The 19,292-nt window shown below is 40.4% G+C and overlaps 1 protein-coding gene across 5 annotated transcripts in view; it reads right to left on the bottom strand.

The window, feature by feature from the left end:
• The window catches only part of SH3D19 (SH3 domain containing 19), an 86,669-nt gene that overhangs the window by 53,458 nt on the left and 13,919 nt on the right, over positions 1 to 19,292 (bottom strand). For 3 of the 5 annotated variants that reach the window (XM_032686170.1, XM_032686172.1, XM_032686175.1), the window contains exon 2: positions 13,664 to 13,703. In XM_032686170.1, coding sequence (XP_032542061.1) covers positions 13,664 to 13,703 — 40 coding nt within the window. Of the gene's footprint in view, positions 1 to 13,663; positions 13,823 to 19,292 lie in introns of those variants that run through there. The other 2 variants (XM_032686173.1, XM_032686174.1) reach the window with 2 other exon arrangements.

Here is a 19,292-nt window from a genome sequence, read left to right as displayed (position 1 = left end):
ATGCTGGAGCATGTCCAGAGAAGGGTATGGAGAAGAGTCTGCGGCACAAGTTATGATGAGTGGCTGAGGGAGCTGGAGTTGTTTAGCCTGAGAAACTCAGGGCTTCTCCTGATGGGATTGATAGTCCAACAGAAGTGGATTTACACCAATGCCCACATCATGGGCAACAAACAGGAAGAACTGGAAGCCACCATCCAGCAGTAAACCTATGACATAGAAGCCATCACAGATACATGGTGAGATGACTCGCACAACTGGAGTGCTGCAATGGATGGCTATAAACACTTCAGAAGGGATAGGCAAGGAAGGAGAGGCAGTGGTGTATATTAGGGAGTGTTTTGATTCTCGAGAGCTAATGATGGTGGATTATACAGTTGAGTGAATCAGGGGGAAGGCCAACAAGGTAAATATCATGGTGGAAGTCTGTTACAGAACACCCAACCAGAGTGAAGAGGCAGATTAAATATTCTATAAGCAGCTAGGAGAAGTCTCATGATCGCAAGCCCTTGTTCTCATGGGGGACTTCAACTTACCAGATGTCTGCTGGAAATACAATACAGCAGAGAGGAAACAGTGCAGGAGGTTCCTCGAGCGTGTTGCAGATAACTTCCTGACACAGCTGGTGAGTGAGCCAACTAGGGAAGGTCCCACTGGACCTCTCTGTGAACAGAGAACGACTGGTGGGTGATGTGATGGTTGGAGGCTGTCTCGAGCTCAGTGATCATGAAATGATCAGTTTTAAATTCTCAGGAAAGTAAGGAGGGGGGTGAGCAGCACTGTCACCTTGGACTTCCAGAGAGCAGCCTTTGACTCCTGAAGAGTAAGGAAGGTGATCAGGAGTAGTCAGCATGGATTCAATAAATATAAATCATGCTTGACCAACCTGATTACCTTCTACAATGAAACAATCATCTGGATGGATAGAGGGAGAGCAGTGGATTTTGCCTACCTCAACTTCAGCAAGGCTTTCAACACTATCTCCTCACAAGCAAACTCAGGAAGTATGGACTGGATGAGTAGATAGTAAGGTGGATTGAGAACTGGTTGAATGGCAAATCCCAGAAGGTCACAATCAATGGCACAGGGCCTAGCTGGAAGCCTGTCACAAGTGATGTGCCCCAAGGTTCAATATTGGGCCCAGTATTGCTTAACTTACCCATCGATGACTTGGATGAAGGGGTAGAGGCCTCCTCAGCAAGTTTGCTGATGAGACAAGGCTGGGAGGAGTGGCTGATATCCCAGAGTGCTGTGCAGCCCTTCAGAAGGGCCTCAACAGGCTGGAGGGATGGGCACAAAAGAACTGTCTGAAATTCAACAAAGGCAAATGCAGGGTCCTGCACCTGTGGAGGAATAACCCCAGGCACCAGTACAGGCTGGAGGCTGACTTGCGGGAAAGCAGCGCTGCAGAGAAGGACCTGGGAATCCTGGTAGACAAGAAGCTGTCCATCAGCCAGCAGTGTGACCCTGTGGCCAAGAAGGCCAACAGTATCCTGGCCTGTATCAGATAGTGTGGTCAGCAGGACCAGAGCAGTGACTGTCCACCTGTACTGCTGAGGCTGCACCTCGAGTCCTGTGTCCAGTTTTGGGCCTCTCATTACAAGACAGATATTGACATGCTGGAGCATGTCCAGAGAAGGGCATCGGAGTTGGTGAAGAGTCTGTGGCACAAGTTATGAGGAGTGGCTGAGGGAGCTGGGGTTGTTTAGCCTGGAGAAAAGTAGGCTCAGGGAGATCTTATTGCTCTCTACAACCACCTGAAAGGAGGTTGTAGCAAGGTGGGAGTCTGTCTCTACTTCAAAGTAACAAGCACTAAGACAAGAAGAAATGCTTCAAGTTACACCAGAGAATTGTGTTGCCATTTCAGATCTGTCCTTGATGGAAAAAAACAAATGCTGTTATTAACAGAAAGCTTTGCTAGTCATCATAATAAAGTTCATTTAACAGAACACATTTCCTTGTCAACAGCCTTAGAAGGAAGAAGATAGACTGAGCAAATAATCTTCTGTCCTATACACCAGTAAGGTGTGGTGAGAAAGCCTCTCTTGCAGCTGCCATTAGTGTACTTGTTCCATGATATTGTTCTCTTTCTTGGTAGCTGTCCAACCTTCACCTGTCAGGAGCTTTACATGCTTTTAGCTATTCATGGACCTAGTATTTTAGAAGAGGTGGTGGAAACAAGGTAATAAAACAACATAACCATCTTAAAAACAGTTGTCCAAAGAAACTGTGCTCTTGGGAGAGGAAGGAAACTTCCTGAACTGGTTCAATCACAAAACGAGGTCAGGATTGTTTGAACTAATACCGTATCCATAAAATCATAGAATCTTCAAGGTTGGAAGAGACTTTTAAGATCATCAAGTCCAACTGTCAACCCAGCATTATCACTGAACCCACTAAACCACTAACCCATTATCACCCAGCGCCAGATCCAGACACCTCTTAAACACCTTCAGAGATGGTGACTCCACCACCTTCCTGGGCAACCTATTCCAATGCCTGACTACCCTAACAGTGAAATTTTTTTTCTAATAACTAATCTGAATCTCCCTGTCTCAGCTTTAGGTCATTTCCACATCTCCTCTTACTGCAGGCACAGTAGAAGACACTGGCCCCCACCTCACTCCTTTCAGCTTCTAATACTAGATAGATGATAGATACTAGATACTAATGTGTAAGGGAATGGGGAAGCAGAAGTCCAGATGACACAAAATATAAAAATTATTATAGCTAACCCGAAGCTGTTTCTTTCCACTAAGCATTTATTCCAAGAAAAAATATTGCCTAATATAACACGTGACATCACTGATGTACTTCTTTTGCTTGAACGAGATATTACGCTATAGATCAAAAGAGAGATTTAACAAAGTAATCATTGTTTGTGGTTGGAACACCATGATTAGATCTGGACCTTCTCTTTAATTAGAAGTCAAACTTTGCCTCAAGCCTCAGGAGATGGCAAAGTCCACTATACCCAGAACACATCACAAACCTCTTGTAACAATGCTCCCAAGATTAAGATGCAACCGTGCATACTTATAAAGACCATACTTATATGAATACTTTCCACATTTAGGGGTGTGTCATCTAATTTCAGTCCTCTGTAGCAAGGGACCCTCCTGTGACCTGAAGGGCCCTGCTGGTGACCTGCCTTGGTTGTAGCCTCCAAGACAACATCAACATGACTTTTTGTACCACTAAACCTTAGTTCTCTTCTTGAAGTTGAAATAGCTGGAACAGATGCAAAAGCAGCTCATTGTTGTCTACGCTAAGGGCTAGTACTAGCTCAGTTGAGCCTGTGATTTGCCACAGATGGCCAAAACCAGGACAAATACTGTATGTAAACAGGGCCTAAATTCAAATGGTGATATCTGTACTAAGCAAAATACCGCTTCTGAAAAGAGAAATTTTGTAGCAAAATCAGAAATGCAAAATCACAAACATTTCTTACAAATGACGGGATCGGAGTCTGAAATAAGCTGTGAAAACTGCACAGCAAGCATTATACTGAAATACAGTAAGGAGAAAGAAACTATCAATGTGACAGGCCTCACTAGGAATACTTTTCCCCCATGATGTAGTAGTAAGAATGCAACTGTAACATGCTTTAAAAGAGTACTTGGTCAATCATTTCAATGTTCGACCTGCTAAATCAGATGCTACTTAAGGTAACTGATTCCCTATACTACAATAAAGAACAAAGACACTAAAGAATAATTTACAATGAAATTACAAAGTAGGTGAGCAGTACAGAAAAATAGAACAAAAAAAAAGGAAGAAGTAACAATCTCTTCTCTCTTGGCACATTAGAGTAAGAGGCCATGGAAACCAACACAATATAACTGCAAACTGAGCTCTCCCACTCAGATTCCAAAGGCAAAGGAAAATGTAGTTGCTGCCCTAGACAGAAACCTACGTAAATCCTCAGGGAAATAAACCAAAGCTCAAGTATCAGCTCCAGCACTTTTAAAATATCAATATGAAATTCTTTCAGAGTGAACCTAACAACTACTACTTCTGAGTTCGAAGTTTACAACCTGCTGAGTCTGCCTCCTAGGCCCTGATACACATACTATAGGCTGCCCTTAGCAGCTCCTCCTCATTTTCTGTTTTCTTTGAGAATATTACAAATGCCTTTGGAAAGAATTCTCTGCCAGCCCTCTTTCCCAGCTACCAGATGAATTTCATCTGCTGTTTGTCACTGAAATGTCTTGAGGAGAAAAAAAAATTATAAAGAAGCAGAATTATAACCATTCTAATTTGGCCCATCACATGTTACTCATAAGCAGAGAATTCCAGTTCTCCCCACATCTTCCAGCCACCTCAGAGCAGGGCTAAAAGACAAAGCTGCATGGTTGATTTGAAGAGAATTATTTCAATTTTATAGGGAAAAAGTGAAATCTTCTAAAAAAGACATTTAAAAGGAAAGCATCATGATTAAAAAACTGTGATGTGTAACTGTGTGCTTCCTGAAACCACTTTTTCTAGAACTAAGGTCTAACATGGTTGTTTATGCTCCAGATAGTTCCCCTAATGCACAAGGAGTGTGGCCATGAGTCTGGACGGTCCTCAATACTTTCTACAGGAGTCAACTCCGAAAGATGATGAGATGGTGAAACTTGCTCATGTACACAAGATGCCTAAAGAAGGACTGAAATTCTTTCAGCGAAGAAGGAGGGTCAGCCTTTTCTCTTTATTCCTTCAACTAGCATCTCATTCTCAGCATTATTCTCCATTTTGAATTAGCATAAGCACTGGGGTGCAGCCCAGACAACAGAAGGAGTTGTTCAGGGTACCAGAGCAAACAGTTCTTCAAAATTCCCTTTGCAGAAACCAGAAACAGAGCACTCTTTTATTTAAACAAATCCCTCTTCTCCTTTTAGGAATAAGGAATCTAGAAGTCTGGCTAGGATGCACCCTTCAAATAACTCTTTACTGTTGTCAGATGAATAGCCAAAGATCTCCAACACAACAGTGATGAACTGAAAGCATTAAAACAAACACCCGCAGGAACAGGCTCTAGATACCCATGTGATCTCAAACTGCTGACAACGAAGCTGAACCCATCTGCCACTTATTCCTCTGCTCTACCTGTGATATTTTTTTCCCTCATTTACAGATAAGTATAAACTGAGCAGGGAAAAGTAACATTGCTAAGAAAAAAACTAAGCATAATGATTTATTATGGCAAAGAAGCTGTCAAAGAAACACGCACAAAATTACTCCAGCTTATTCTACTTCCAGAAGGAACATCTCTGATGTGCACAGCACATGCTGCTGACCAGAAATATGTCATAAACAAAAGAAAGACACATAAGCAGATTCCAATTTCAAGTTTCACGAGTTTAAATCCACACTTTACCTGTAGGATTGCACTGACTAAGTCCAAAATTTAGCTCTCAGAATGAAAAAAATACAGCCACATGATCTTACATTTCAGCTAACAACAACGAAAGTCATGACACAGAGCCCTTACTTCCAGCTCTGTCACTGATTTATTGTGCAACTTGCAAGAAATTACTCTGCAGCCCTGTGCTGAACCTGCTTCATCTGTAAAGTGGAGACACAGCTATTTTTTTCCCTGGGGATCAGCCTCCTGATCCAACTAACCACATGAGCACTGATATCAGCCCAAAGGAGAGAATGAGATCCTTCCTTCTGGAGTGACATAGGCTTAGCTCAGCTCAGGGCAATTGTGAAACTGCATCCCAAGGGTTTGTGAAGAAGACTAGATACTTTTTATTATTACATCAACTTCTGACCTACTGGGAGTGTACAAGGCAGGATGTTCTTCTTTTTACAGTCTAAAAGCATACTTAGACTAAGAGTAACCTGATACTCCCTAGCCTTAAAAATCATAAAAGCTAAATGTAAAGAACCAGAATGTCACAGTAAAACATTCCCCAATATTAATTCTTTCTTCTACACACAACTCCTCCCATTCAGATGGAATGGGAGTGGAAGTAAGTTTCATAGTCTCAAACTTCAGATCTGTATTACAGTCCATAACTCTGGTTGGATGGGCAAAAGCCTGAAATTCTCCTGTGTGGAACAGATGCATTGACAAGGTCATCCAGATATTGCCAGTAGACAACATAAGGCTTTCGAACAACAAAAACCTGTACTTCACAATATCTGTGGGAATGAATTTGGTCCTTGATATTAAGCAGTCCAGTGTTTAGATTGTTTCTTTTGGCACTGTCTCCTACAGCATTATCATCTGGAAATCGAGTTAGTAAGTGACAGACAAACAGTCTGTAAGTGGGCTGAAAATAAGTGGGCTCAATCTCTTTCTCCTGGGAGGTTTTCAAATTTTTGCTTAAAAAAGGCATCGTGGGCCTGATCTAGTGTTAGCATCTTCCAATATGAGCAAGATGTCTGATTATATGACCTGCAGAGGTCCCTTCCCACCACTCTGTGATTTCTCAGTACAGAAGCAGCAGAAGCATCAGAAGCCTCTCTACACTGCCTATTTGACTAAGACACAACAGAAAAGTGGAGGTCTTAGGGTTTACAAGAGCACTTTTCACTCTTTCCAGTGCCCAACTCCAATACCATACCCTGGACTTTAAACTTACCTAAAATACACAAAATCTGCTAAATGCCCTACAAAATAATCAGTGAAATTACTTCTAAGGACAAAACAACTCAAACTGCTATGTGTCAAAAAAATCAGCAGCAATTTGTGAGAGGCTTCAAACTAGAACCCCAGGCTTCAGGGGTTAGGAGCTAGCAAGATTTCTGCAGCAGAATGAAGGACTCTCATATTTCCCTTCAGATATGCAAAGCTGGAATTTGGAGGTAATAGAGGGGCTGGAATGTATGGAGCTTACAGCTGGCAATGGCACAGTTGAGAGCTTCTGGGTAAGGATTAAAGGACAAAAAAATAATGTGGATGTCATCATGGGAGTCTACTATAGACCTCCCAGTCAGGACGATGATGCCAACAAATTATTCTTTGAGGAACTAAGAGACACTTCTAAGTCAGCTGCCCTTGTCCTTATGGGGGACTTTAACTTATCAGATGTTAACCAGGAACACCACATAGCTGGCCCAAACAGGTCCAGAAGACTCCTAAAAAACACCTGGATGATAATGGATGATAACTTCATGGTATAGATATTAAGGGAGGCGACTGGGAAAGATGCCCTCCTTGACTTGTTCCGTGTTAACAGAGAGGGTCTCATGAATGAAGTGGTAATTGGTGGCCATCCTGGCCACAGTAACCACAAAGGAATGAAGTTTAAAAATCTCTGTTGACAAGAGGAAAAGTGCCAGCAAAACTTCAGTCCTGAACAGGAGGAGTGCAGACTTCAGGCTGCTCAGGGAACTACTTACTAAGGTTCCTTGCGAAAATGCTTTTGAAGGTGCTAAGGTCCGTCAGTGCTAGTCAATTTTTAAGCATCACCTCCCAAAAGCATAGGAGCAGGCAATTCCAAAATGTTGGAATTCAAGCAGAAGGCTGCCTTGGCTGAGCAGCAATCTCCTTTGGAGCTAAAGCAAAAAAAGGAAGATATATGCCAAATGGAGGCAACATCAAGTGATGTGGGAAGAATACAGAGATGATGCCCAGCACTGTAGGGAGAGAATTCGTGTGGCCAAAGTTCAATTGGAATTGAAGCTGCCAGAAATATGGGGGGCAATAAAAACAGTTTTTTGAAATACGTTAATAGCAAGAGGCAGTGTAGAAATAACACCAGATCGTTACAGGATGAGGATGGTCACCTCACAAACAGGGACAGAGACAAAGCAGAGGTGTTCAACACATTCTTTGCTTCTGTCTTCAACGCAGATGATGGACCAAGGAGGTCTCAGTGCCTTGAGCTGGAGGGCCATGACTGCGAGAATGATCAACTCCCAGAGGACCCAAAACACACGCAGGATCTGCTCCAGCTGGACCCCTGTATGTCTAAGGGGCCTGATGGCATGCATCCAAGAACACTCAAAGAGCTCCTGATGTCATTGCAAGACCTCTCTCAATGATTTTTGAATGGTCTTGGGAATCTGGAGAGGGCCCAACTGACTGGAAGCTGGCGAACATTGTCCCAATTTTCAAGAAGGGCAATAAGGATGACCCTGGAAATTACAAGCCTGTCATTCTCACTTCAGTGCCTGGTAAAATTATGGAGAACATTATTCTGGGATTTATTGAAAAACACCTGAAGGATAACAGTCATTGGTCACAGCCAGCACAGCTTCATGAGGGAAGTCCTGCTTGTCAAACTTAATTTCCTTTTATGACAAGGTAACACACCTAGTGTTAGGAAGCACCTAGGAAGCCAGTTGAGGTAATCTTTTGGGATTTCAGTAAAGCTTTCGATACTGGCTCTCACTGTATCCTTCTGGACAAAACATCCAGCACAGCTGGATAAACACATCATGTGGTGGGTGAGCAACTGGCTCGTGGGTCAAGCACAGAGGGTAATAATGAATGGGGGAACATCAGACTGGAAACTGTCACTAGTGCGGTTCCACAGGGTTCCATTCCTGAGCTCTTCAACATCTTCACAAATGACTTGGACACAACACTGGAAGGGACACTGAGCAAGTCTGCAGATGACACAAAACTGGGAGGAGCTGTTGACTCCCTTGAAGGCAGCGAGGCCCTGCAGAGAGATCTCATCAAATCAGAGGACTGGGCAGTCATCAACCATATGAAGTTCAACAAGGGAAAAGTGCTGGATTCTGCACCTGGGACAGGGCAACCCTGGACATACGTGCAGACTGGGGAACAGCCCCACAGAATGGGACCTGGGGGTCCTGGTCGATGACAAGTTGAATATGAGTCAGCAGTGCCCCGGCAGCCAGGAGAGCCAACTGTGTCCTGAGGGGCATCAGGCAAAGCATCACCAGCCAGTCAAGGGAGGGGATTGTCCTGCTCTGCTCTGCTCTGCACTGGGGCAGCCTCACTTTGAATACTGTGTGCAGTTTTGGGTGCCACAATATAAGAAAGATATTAAGCTCTTAGAAAGTGTCCAAAGGAGGGCAACAAAGATGGTGAAGGCTCTGGAGGAGAAGCCATATGAGGAGATACTGAGGGCACTTCGACTTGTTCAGCCTGGAGGAGATTGAGGGGAGACCTCATCACAGGCTACAACTTCCTTATGAGGGGAAGCAAAGGGGCAGGTACTGATCTCTTCTCTGTGGTGATCATTGACAGAACTCCATGGAGTGGCCTGAAGTTGTGTCAGGGGAGGTTTATGTCTGATACTAAGAAAAGGTTCTTCAACCAGAGGGTGGTTGGGCACTGGAACAGGCTCCCCAGGGAAGTGGTCACAGCACCAAGTTTGACAGAGTTCAAGCATCTGGACAATACTCCCAGGTACATGGTGTGATTCTTGGAGTCTCCTCTGCAGGGCCAGTAGTTGGACCCTGATGATCCTCGCAGGTCTTTTCTCACTCAAGATATTCTATGATTCTATGAAATTACTAAATGACTGACCATAATGATTATAACATAGAAAATCCTGTTACTGTTTTCTCAAGAGCTCAATAGCATATTGATTTGTAAAAGCACACTGGTTAATTATATAGCGAGGACAGTTCCACTGTTCTCAGGCCAGTGCTTTAAGACTCCTTTCACGCTCTGTTAAAGGCTTAAGATCTTAATTAAAGGGCATCTTTCAGGCTTCACAGATGATCTGGGCAAACACATTCTTAAGATATAGTCAGTTACTGTAATATTTATGAAACACAATTTCACAAGATCAACATTATATAGCTGAGGACTAGAAATCCAGAGCTTTCACTAATAGAATTCTGCTACATTAAACAAACAAACAAACAACTAAAATAAAAGTCAGATACAGAAAACCATTCATAAAAATGATTGCTTGATTTACCAGATCCTCACTAAAGGGATCTGTAGTCCCTTTGATCAGACACTTCAAGTGCTTCTTTATAAAGGAACAAAAGAGTTGTGCCTATTTGTATAGTTGATTTGATGTATTTTAAATAAAAAAGCTCAATTTAGTTCGATCAAATGAAGGCAACCATCTGTAAAAGAACTTTAGCATATTACAGTCAGCAGACAGACTATATGCCAGTAAAACCCATAATCTATTCCTAGAAGTGAACCTATTGCTTTCATCCCCCTCCCTATTTTTCACAGTAGGCTCTGGTATTCTAAAAGTCAAAATCCCTTACTTGACTTCAAATGATTGATATCCTACTAAATCTCTCAATAAATTGTTGCAGTGGTTAGCTACCTTCATCCTCTCATGTCCAAGGTCAAGGCAACTAAAATGAATTATATCATATTAGAAGACCATGTTTCAGGATTTTTTGACCCATAATCCTTATTCAAAAGGGAAAAAAAAAGCATAATAAAATTTATCCAATTTCTTCTATGAGCTTTACTCATGTTCAGGGATTAACTGCAAATACGTAGATGCCTGAATCCTCTATTGTATGACTATCATAATTTTCAGTTTGAAAACATTTAGAGGAATAAAGGATCTACTTCTTTTGACCTAACTGACCCGTGTTACAACAGTGCATGACCTGAAGCTATCAGAGCCAAAAGTACTTGTGTGACCTGACAGTAAAATCAAGAACTAATTATAGTTACAGACCACTGTTGCCAGTAGAGATATATTTTAACACTGTCTGAAATATAGCAATTGAAGAATGGGTAATATTAGGTCATGAAACTAAATGTCTCTTGCTAAAAATGTAACATAGCGATAGGTATTATTTATTCAGGGAACATCTGTTTTGATCTTAATAATGTGCTAATATTTCACAAAAAAACCAACACAGAGCAGTACATGAAACAGATATTCCCAGGTCCTGTTCTGCTACTCCTTGCTTTATCTAAACAATCCTGAATGGCGCATGGTTGGTAGTTGCCAAAACAGGCAAAAGATAGTGTAATAACACACATTTTCTAAGTATTCCCTAGTATCTGTTTCCCTCCTTTCAAACCATTATCTATGGTCTTTGGTTCATCCACTCCTAAATTTCTTCCCAGTGCCATGCCAGATCCCCATATCACCACTCAGAACGCTCTCCCTTTCTGTAGCATTTCTCCCATACAAACATTTGATAGGCCAGAATATTTTTCAGAGTTCCTGACACTGCTATAAAAATACTCCTACAAAAGGAGTAACTATATAAATGACCATTTATATACTGTTGTGTCTAGAACAGGGTTTTTATATGCTTTTCACTGCAAATTAACTATGTCCAAGCTGTGTTTTAGAACTGTTTCTGTTTCATTGCATGATCTCTTCAATCTTAATACTGCAAAGACTCAAGCACAAGCTAGATTTAGAAATACATGGTCACAGAAATACATGAGAACAAGAAGTTGGAAAGGACAAGCTTTAGACCCTCAAAATCACAAAAAGTAATGTTATGTGATCTTTTTATTAAGATGATCATATTGCAGACCAAAATTTAATCTTACAATGCATGAGGAAGAGTTGGTGGTTCCACTCTGGATCATGAGAGAGATGTATATTGTGTTTTTTAGATATGGATCCCACAACATACAGTTTAAGGAAAAAGTAGACAAGATGCCTCTGAACCACTGTATTATCTCTTTCACTAGTCATGAACTGCTCCCAGAGAAGAAAGTGTCATGAGTGTAGTAGCTCATCACAAAATGGCATAAAACTGTCCCCACTGGAACTCAAATAACTCTGAAATGCTGCCCATGTTACAAGAGAAGTGTGCTTTGCACTTCAACTTCAGTCTTGCACTTCAATCTTGCATACTTCACAACTTAATTTTCTCTCGGTTCTTACATCTGGTCTTATGCAGCTGCAGCTCTTTTCCTAGGTATGATATGGCCAGACTGGGGATAAGAAGCTCACCCAGCAATTTGTCACCACAGAATTATGCTCCAACTCTAATGACAGATGGACCACAGAGTGTAGCAGTATCAATTAGCAGAGTACATAACCTAAATAAGGCAGGTTGTTCCTGTTCCAGTATAGAAACAGCAATGAGACGTGCACAAAGCCATGCTTCCCTTTAAACAATGGCTTTTCTTCCTCATAGCTCATCCAGGAAAGCACAGCTATCACAGACAGCCAGTGAGATTGAGAAGTGGGTAGAAGATACATAGCTATGGTCAGAAAGCACACGTGCCACTGACAGGAATGAAAGACTGCATTTTTCTCAACATTATGAGCAACTTATATTACATACTGTTAACTTCTCTGTGCTTTACACCTGAGAATTTGGAGTCTGTAGCCCAGACAACTTAGTGAAGTGTTTTATTGTCAGGGCATTTGAAACTGCAATTCCACAGAAAAAACAGGAACTTTTACTTTGCTTTTGGTTCCAAATTCGAAGCTCTAAAATATACTCCAAAAAGGTACCGGCAAGAAGGACCAGACAGATGAAAGGGGAAGAGATTAAAGCTGTTTCAACCACAAACTAAAAATTTTGATAAAATTAAATTTCCTTTTGATAATGATTTGGATTTATTTGACATTATTGTAATATGACATGATCTAACAGAAGTTCAAACGTGTAATGTAGCTGCATCATTTTAAGAAAAAAAGTGAAGTACTTTTAAGCATAAAAGGAAACCAGGACATGCAGTGACTGAGGTTTTAAGTAGATGTAAGTAATCAAAGACAAAGGTAACACTCCCCTGCAATTTAAAGACACTGCTGGAATCAACTACACTTCTGGGCAGATAGGGGAGGGAAGGGAGAAGCATCCTCTCCTGCATCACATCACATGGTAGATACAACACATCAACTGTGCTATAAGAAGAGGCTACAGTTTCGACTGTTCTTCCAGCTACAAAAGCTACACCACTGTACTGTAAAACTGTTAATAAAAAAGAAAAATTTAGACTGTAAAAATCAGATGAACAGGTCAGGTTATGTCAGAAGGCTGGACACCAGCAGCATTTTTTGGAAAGACTTTTCACAAAGGAGCAGGAGAGCCAGTGTTAGCTCGTCTGCTCTATCACTTCATTAAAATCTCATTATCCACCACATAATATGGATGAGATCCCATTCCCCAGTGGAGAATTGACAGAGAGAGAGTTTGAAAATATGGCAGAAGAGAAAGGGATTTTTTTAAAAATGAGAGGATGCAAAGAACTACAGAATATTCAGAAGCTTAAGGGAAAGTATGGCCTCACAAATCAATAGCTTAGAAGTCCATGACAACTGCTGATGAAGATTCTAAATAAACACAAAATGTTTATGTGTATGTGTGTCTGTTCTATTTAATACTCTTTCATTTGTTTCTCTCAGTTTTGAAATCTTAGGTATGATGGGATCAGAGTTAATGGAATAAATAATAAGATTGCTATTCTTGACTGAACCAAGAATTACTTTCCTTGCTACAGAAGCAAATAGTTCAAAGAAGCAAAAGTCACGAGGGCTTCTTTTTTTAAACCACAGCTTTAGCGAACAACCCTGTGCATGATACATAAACAAGCCTTTGAATTTTAAGTACACACAATTACAATATAGTAAGTCCTGTTAATTTCTTGTAAAATTGCCCATAAGGAATATAAAACAATTATCTTCAACACAAAATTATTTTGGCATTGCATTATTGTTACCAAAACAGAGAAGTAGAAGAATGGCATTTTTATTTTTCTGGCCAATCTCCTAGGTCATCCCATAAAAGGAAAAAAAAATAAGGGGAAAAAAAAGAAAGAGAAGAATAAATACAGAAATATGGTTCTTACCCTGAAGAGCGGCAGTCTGGTTTATTTCTTTCTGAGCGATCTGTGAAAAAGGAGGCATAATATCAGCACAGAAGTTGGATGTTCTTTAGCAATACTAGTACAGAAGTCTTATAAGAACTGTAAAGCCATATGACTAGTAAAACCAAAAGCTGATTCTGTTATAAAACTGTTTTTCCACACTGGACTAGTCTGCCTAAGACCAAGTAAAATTACTGCAAGTTTAATGTTTGGTAAAATTCCTCCACTCAAAACACCGTGTATTTAATGTTTTGTATTAATGATTTGGATGCCTCCCCTCCCTTTAGCTGAAATGAATAGGGCTTTAGTTTAGGGTAAAAATAAGGGAGAGGAAAGAGGAAAAAAGAAAAACCACAGATTACTCAGCGCAAAAAAATCATTCCATGAATCACAGCTGGCAGAGTTCCCTGACAGGATGGGAGAAAAATCAGCAGTTGGTTGCAGCAACATCTGCAAATACAGTGAATCCAGTGCAGCCCCACCATTAACTCTTCAACTTCTGGGGGTTCCAGATACTGAATCTTTCTGTGTTTTTAGAAAGGGTTTTGTTTATCCTGTATTTCAAGAAGCTTAATTGCACAAATAAAAAGCTTCAATAGGCAAAGAAAGTATAAAATACTTCTCCTAAGAGTTAAGATTATCATAAAAGCATAACAAAATAACCACAATGTTGTGATATCAGAATTCACGTATTATCTGTTATATTTTAAGTCCAGAATATCTCTTACTGCATGACTTTTCAACTACCTGAAAGAACTGAGATTGCTGTCTGACTAAAATACATATATTATACATATAAAATACATATATTCCAAAATTAGAGGAGGGTTTAAACTTTTATTATAGAAAGATCCACTACGTAAGTAGAAGGAAATTCTTACAGCTACATACAACCTCCACTGACCATGGCAATTTTGCTTCTAACTCAATCTGTGTGTATTTTTAAACAGAAAGCTATTTTTCATGTGCTAGTAAATGCTTCACTGAAAAGCCTGTCTATACAGAAGAGTGTCTTCCTAAAAATATTTTCACCCTCGTATATTTTATTTTCAACCTTAAAGCTCTATATTTGAAATAAAATTTGTTCTCTTGATAGCACACATTTGTTTGTGCATTATCTCATGTATAAAAGAAATATTTTCCTCTCCAAGCTTTAAGTGCTCATTTGATTGTTTTCATGAAAGTGGTAAAAAATTATTGCACGCCAACAGTGCTAAAACTTCTTCCATCCATAAGTGCTCCTATTGAGCCATCATAGCCACACAGTGTATAACTTATTTTGTTTTCTGACCCACAGCAATATCCATTGCATTACACCATGTGCAACTCTGGTAGCTAGAAACACCATGGTATAGCTCTGGTATAGCTCAAACCAGAGTTGTGCCAACAGTTGTTCAAACGCACACAGAAAGGCCTTTTCCAGCCTTACCACGTAACCCCTTACCTGGGAGTACTGAAAAAAATGAGACAGGACTTACTACTGAAACGTGCTTGCCACATGTTGCTTGTTATCAGTGTTCCCTGCTCTGTAGGCAGCCACAATCTAACAGCATTCAGACAAAGCCTTCCCACTTCTAAAAAGATTGTGTGAATAAACCAGTGGGAAGGAAGTAACAGGGTCAGTGCATATATAAGCACAGCTCCTGGGAGCTCTCCCCCCAGACCTTGTCCAGTCGGCAGATCCACCACTGCTGCAACCTGCTCATTCAGGAAACCAATGCAATTCCCTTTTCCCTTTTGTTTTCATTCCTGTTTCAACATTTCAATATTACATTTGTTTTTACACATTTTATTTACTGCTAAGCTTAGTGAGAGCACACCACCCACACACACATTTGGTCGTATTGAAAAGAACAAATTGTATACCTACAAGCAAACAGCACTTAGAAATAAAACCTGCACCTGTTTAAGGTTATTGTGAACTGAATCTTTTAAATCTGTTTTAATATCAAGTGTAAGAAGAGACTCAAAGAGCTCAATCTTTCAATTAGGTGCTTGGAGTCAATTAGGTGGTGGAGTCACCGTCCCTGGAGGTGTTTTAGGAAAGACTGGACGCGGCACTAAGTGCGTCGGACTAGTTGACATGGTGATGTTTGGTCAGAGGTTGGACTTGATGATCCCAGAGGTCTTGTCCAACCTAACTGATTCTGTGATTCTGTAAATGTTGCAATTCTAGATGCTGCTTTGGCATTAGGTACAAGTGCCGAGTAATGACACACACTCCAGAATCTCTCGAATATGAAAGCCTAGAAGAAACAGGCAAATCTTTTTTTTTTCTTTTAATACATAGACACATATATGTTACACTTAAACACACACACGTGCAGATTTTCTCTCTCCATTCTGTAGGTAAATTTTTGGCTTGGAAAAGTTGAGTCTCAAAAGTGCTCACCCACAGCTGATTCTCTTTATACATGTTACTTCAATAACTGAGAAATCTTTTCATAATCTAACAGAAATAATCACTAAGATCATATAGTTGCAAAGATCTGAAAATTAAATCCTGAACTACAGATTTTCCTCTATATCAAAGACATAAATTGTTATAAAACATTATGGGACATGATGTCTTTCTAGCAGAATACAGTATATCCTTCAGTTCTAAACTCTGGAAGCCAAAACCACACGTTAGATTAGAGCAAACACTGGATGTTGCTGGACTAGCACGCACAATGAACAAACAGGACAGTCAGACACCAGAAAGTATTCTCTATCCTTCTGTTGCTAAAAGCAATATAATTCCTTACTGTGTATGTAGCTGTAGTAAAATAGGCTAGGAATTCCTAGCAGCTAGTACTCACAAGCTACAGAACTGGATTGTAAAATTCTAAGTTTTGGTTAATGAAGTTTTTTCTATCTGCCCTCCAATCCACATTGTGCATAGCCAGACACCTGAATTCTCTCAATCCATAAGACCTGACCATGCTCCACCCTCCCGCAGACCATTCTTAAAGATTCTCTCCTCTTCATATTAACATCGACTGTTTACAAAACCTTTGCTGCCCTTATGCAAATACAGCCATTGCAGGAGAAATATATTATCCTTGTTCAGCAGCAGGAAAAAATACAAGAAGTCAAGGAGCAGGTGGAACAGATGAGATGGAAGAAGTTAGAGACTCCTGGCTGAGGTCGGGAGGACTGTCGCCAAATTCTAAGCACTGCAGAAGAATCAAAGATAACATCAGGGCACAAAGATCTGCTATTCATACCACAGTTGTTTGGCAAATCTAGAGTTTACTTAAAAAATCGTGCTGCATGTATTTCATCAATAGCATGGACACCTTATGCCTTTTTTCAGCATTCAGAGGTTGAGCAGCAGACAGAAATGCCATGTTTCAGTTGCTTTTAGAAAGGTTCAGGTTTCTTTGACTGGTGATTCTCTTACCCTTCAAGCATGGGAAAACTATTTTCTTTTGTCGTTTGCTTTTAATACGATAGAACAGTTTTTCTTCTCAAGGAAAACATAAACATAACCATCAGGAGAAAAACAAGTGAATCAACATTATTTCAGTTGCTCCATAAAGTGGGAACAACTGAAGTTTTTGCCAAAAAGACCACCAATGCAGAAAATGATATCTCCTAAGGTAATAACTCTTGTGTCTGGAAGACAAGCACAGAAAAGGAAAAAGGCAACTCACACGAAACAGTCATTGTTTTTCTCTGTTTATTTTGCAAGCTTCTTCAAAGTATCTTGTTGCTAAGAGTGACTTCAACTGAAAAGTGTGCTCTCACTAGAAAAAAATTTAATTATAAACATAAAATGCTGTTGAAAAATGAGTGGAAAGTTAACACACATTTTGCCACATCAAAACTGCAAAGCTACTGGGGAACCTCCAATGCAATTACCTACCAAGGTTGGTAACTTCCTGATCTTTTTTAGAAGCTGAATTGCATGAAGGGAGCAAAGGGGGGCACATACCATTCCCATTTCTGGGAAATATTGTATTTTCCAGCTTAATTATGGCTCTTGAATTGAGCAGTCAGCAGAGGAGGCAGAACACTGTAACACTCTTCAGGAAGACATATAGTTAGAACAGCTGTCTCCACCTCCATAGTTTTTAGCCCCTGATGGTACAGCAGTGGTTTCACAATGAAATGCTGTACATGCTGTACATGCTGTAGCATGAGATGCTACTGTAACAATGGCAAACCTCTAGATAAACCAAGTAACAGGAATTGTGGGTTCTTAAGCAGTGATGGCAACACTAAAATACACAGAGCACTTGTATTCTCAGAATAGGCGAATGTTGCAAGAGGCTACACAACCTGCCCTACCTAATCTGAATGCATCAATCCCCAAGGAGCTTTGAAAACTTCCAGGCCTTAACAAACCCAGATGCTAAGACTGATGCAGCAGCTTTACAACCCATCATGCAGAAATGTGATGGCTCCGACCACTATTTCAGTAACATGCACCTAGACCCAGGTGATCACAGCTAAACAGTGCAACAGTCCCCGCCGTGCACCTACATTAGATCAAGAGCCCCGAATTTCTATTTCAAATTATCAATGTAGATAGGGCCCTCGCTCAAACTCAATGCACATTTTCTGGGTAAAAGATCCTGCATTTGTGCAGGGCTTTCAAAGCTCTTTGATTTATTTGCACTGAGACAAGCAGAAACTTTCACTGATACTGTCACCTTTTTGTCTTCTGTCCTGTTAAGGCACATTGTGGCTCACAGCAACTCTTCCTTCTTTTCAGCACTCTCAAGTAAGGAGTCAGAACAGTGCAAATTGATTCCACTGTATGGAATCTACTATAAATTTTGTTCCATTTTATTAGCGACAGCTATACAACAAAACCCATAAAACTGAACATTTGTTTATGTATTTTAGTATTTTAACAGTAGAGTCCCTTATCGGTTGTTTAATAGGCAGAAAGCCCAAGGAGAGATTAATGAGAGGCCTGGAAGAAACTTTTTAAATTTAGTTTATGTACAGTTTACTACAAAAGGCCACAGAACCAGGACACACTCAAAGTTTATAATTGCAAACACAGATCGTTTTTATACTTGCTTTAAATTCTGCAGTATGCTGTTGAATTCCACAGCAGTACATTGCAGGGGAAAAAACTTTATAATTCCCCCCCATGAAATGATACAAGTCTGTCAGTTTTAATGCTAAACAGTAACTGAGTCTGCAAGCACAAAACATTCCTGCAGTTTTTTATACGTGAAGTAATGCTTTTTTCTACCCTTGAGAGACGGCTGAAGGCAGACCCCAACACATACCTGAGAACACACTGAACCTCTGCATTAGAGTATTTAACTTTGAAACCTACTGACCATCATAAAGCATACAATTATCCAAAGACTATATTCTTTAACTTTCTAAAGAGATTAAATATAAATTATGATCACCTTTAAAGCCTTATGTGCACTTGTACAACATATAAGGAAAAAAGGAATTTACCGGACAGCAGAGGTCACATTTGCCAGCGCTACATTTACTGTTGATTTGGTTTTGTGACTCCGAATTTCCACACCCTCATTCTTGCTCCCACATTACTCCTGCATTGCAACAGCAAAAGTGTGCATGCATCAGTGTGAACCTATGTGCCAGTGTAAGAAGGGGCTGATGCAGAAACAAAAGAGAAAGGAAACAGACTGTG

This window comes from Chiroxiphia lanceolata, chromosome 4, assembly GCF_009829145.1.
Source record: "Chiroxiphia lanceolata isolate bChiLan1 chromosome 4, bChiLan1.pri, whole genome shotgun sequence".
NCBI lineage: Eukaryota > Metazoa > Chordata > Aves > Passeriformes > Pipridae > Chiroxiphia > Chiroxiphia lanceolata.
The sequence above is the reverse complement of the archived record's forward strand: the minus strand, read 5'-3'. Positions and strand labels throughout refer to the sequence as shown.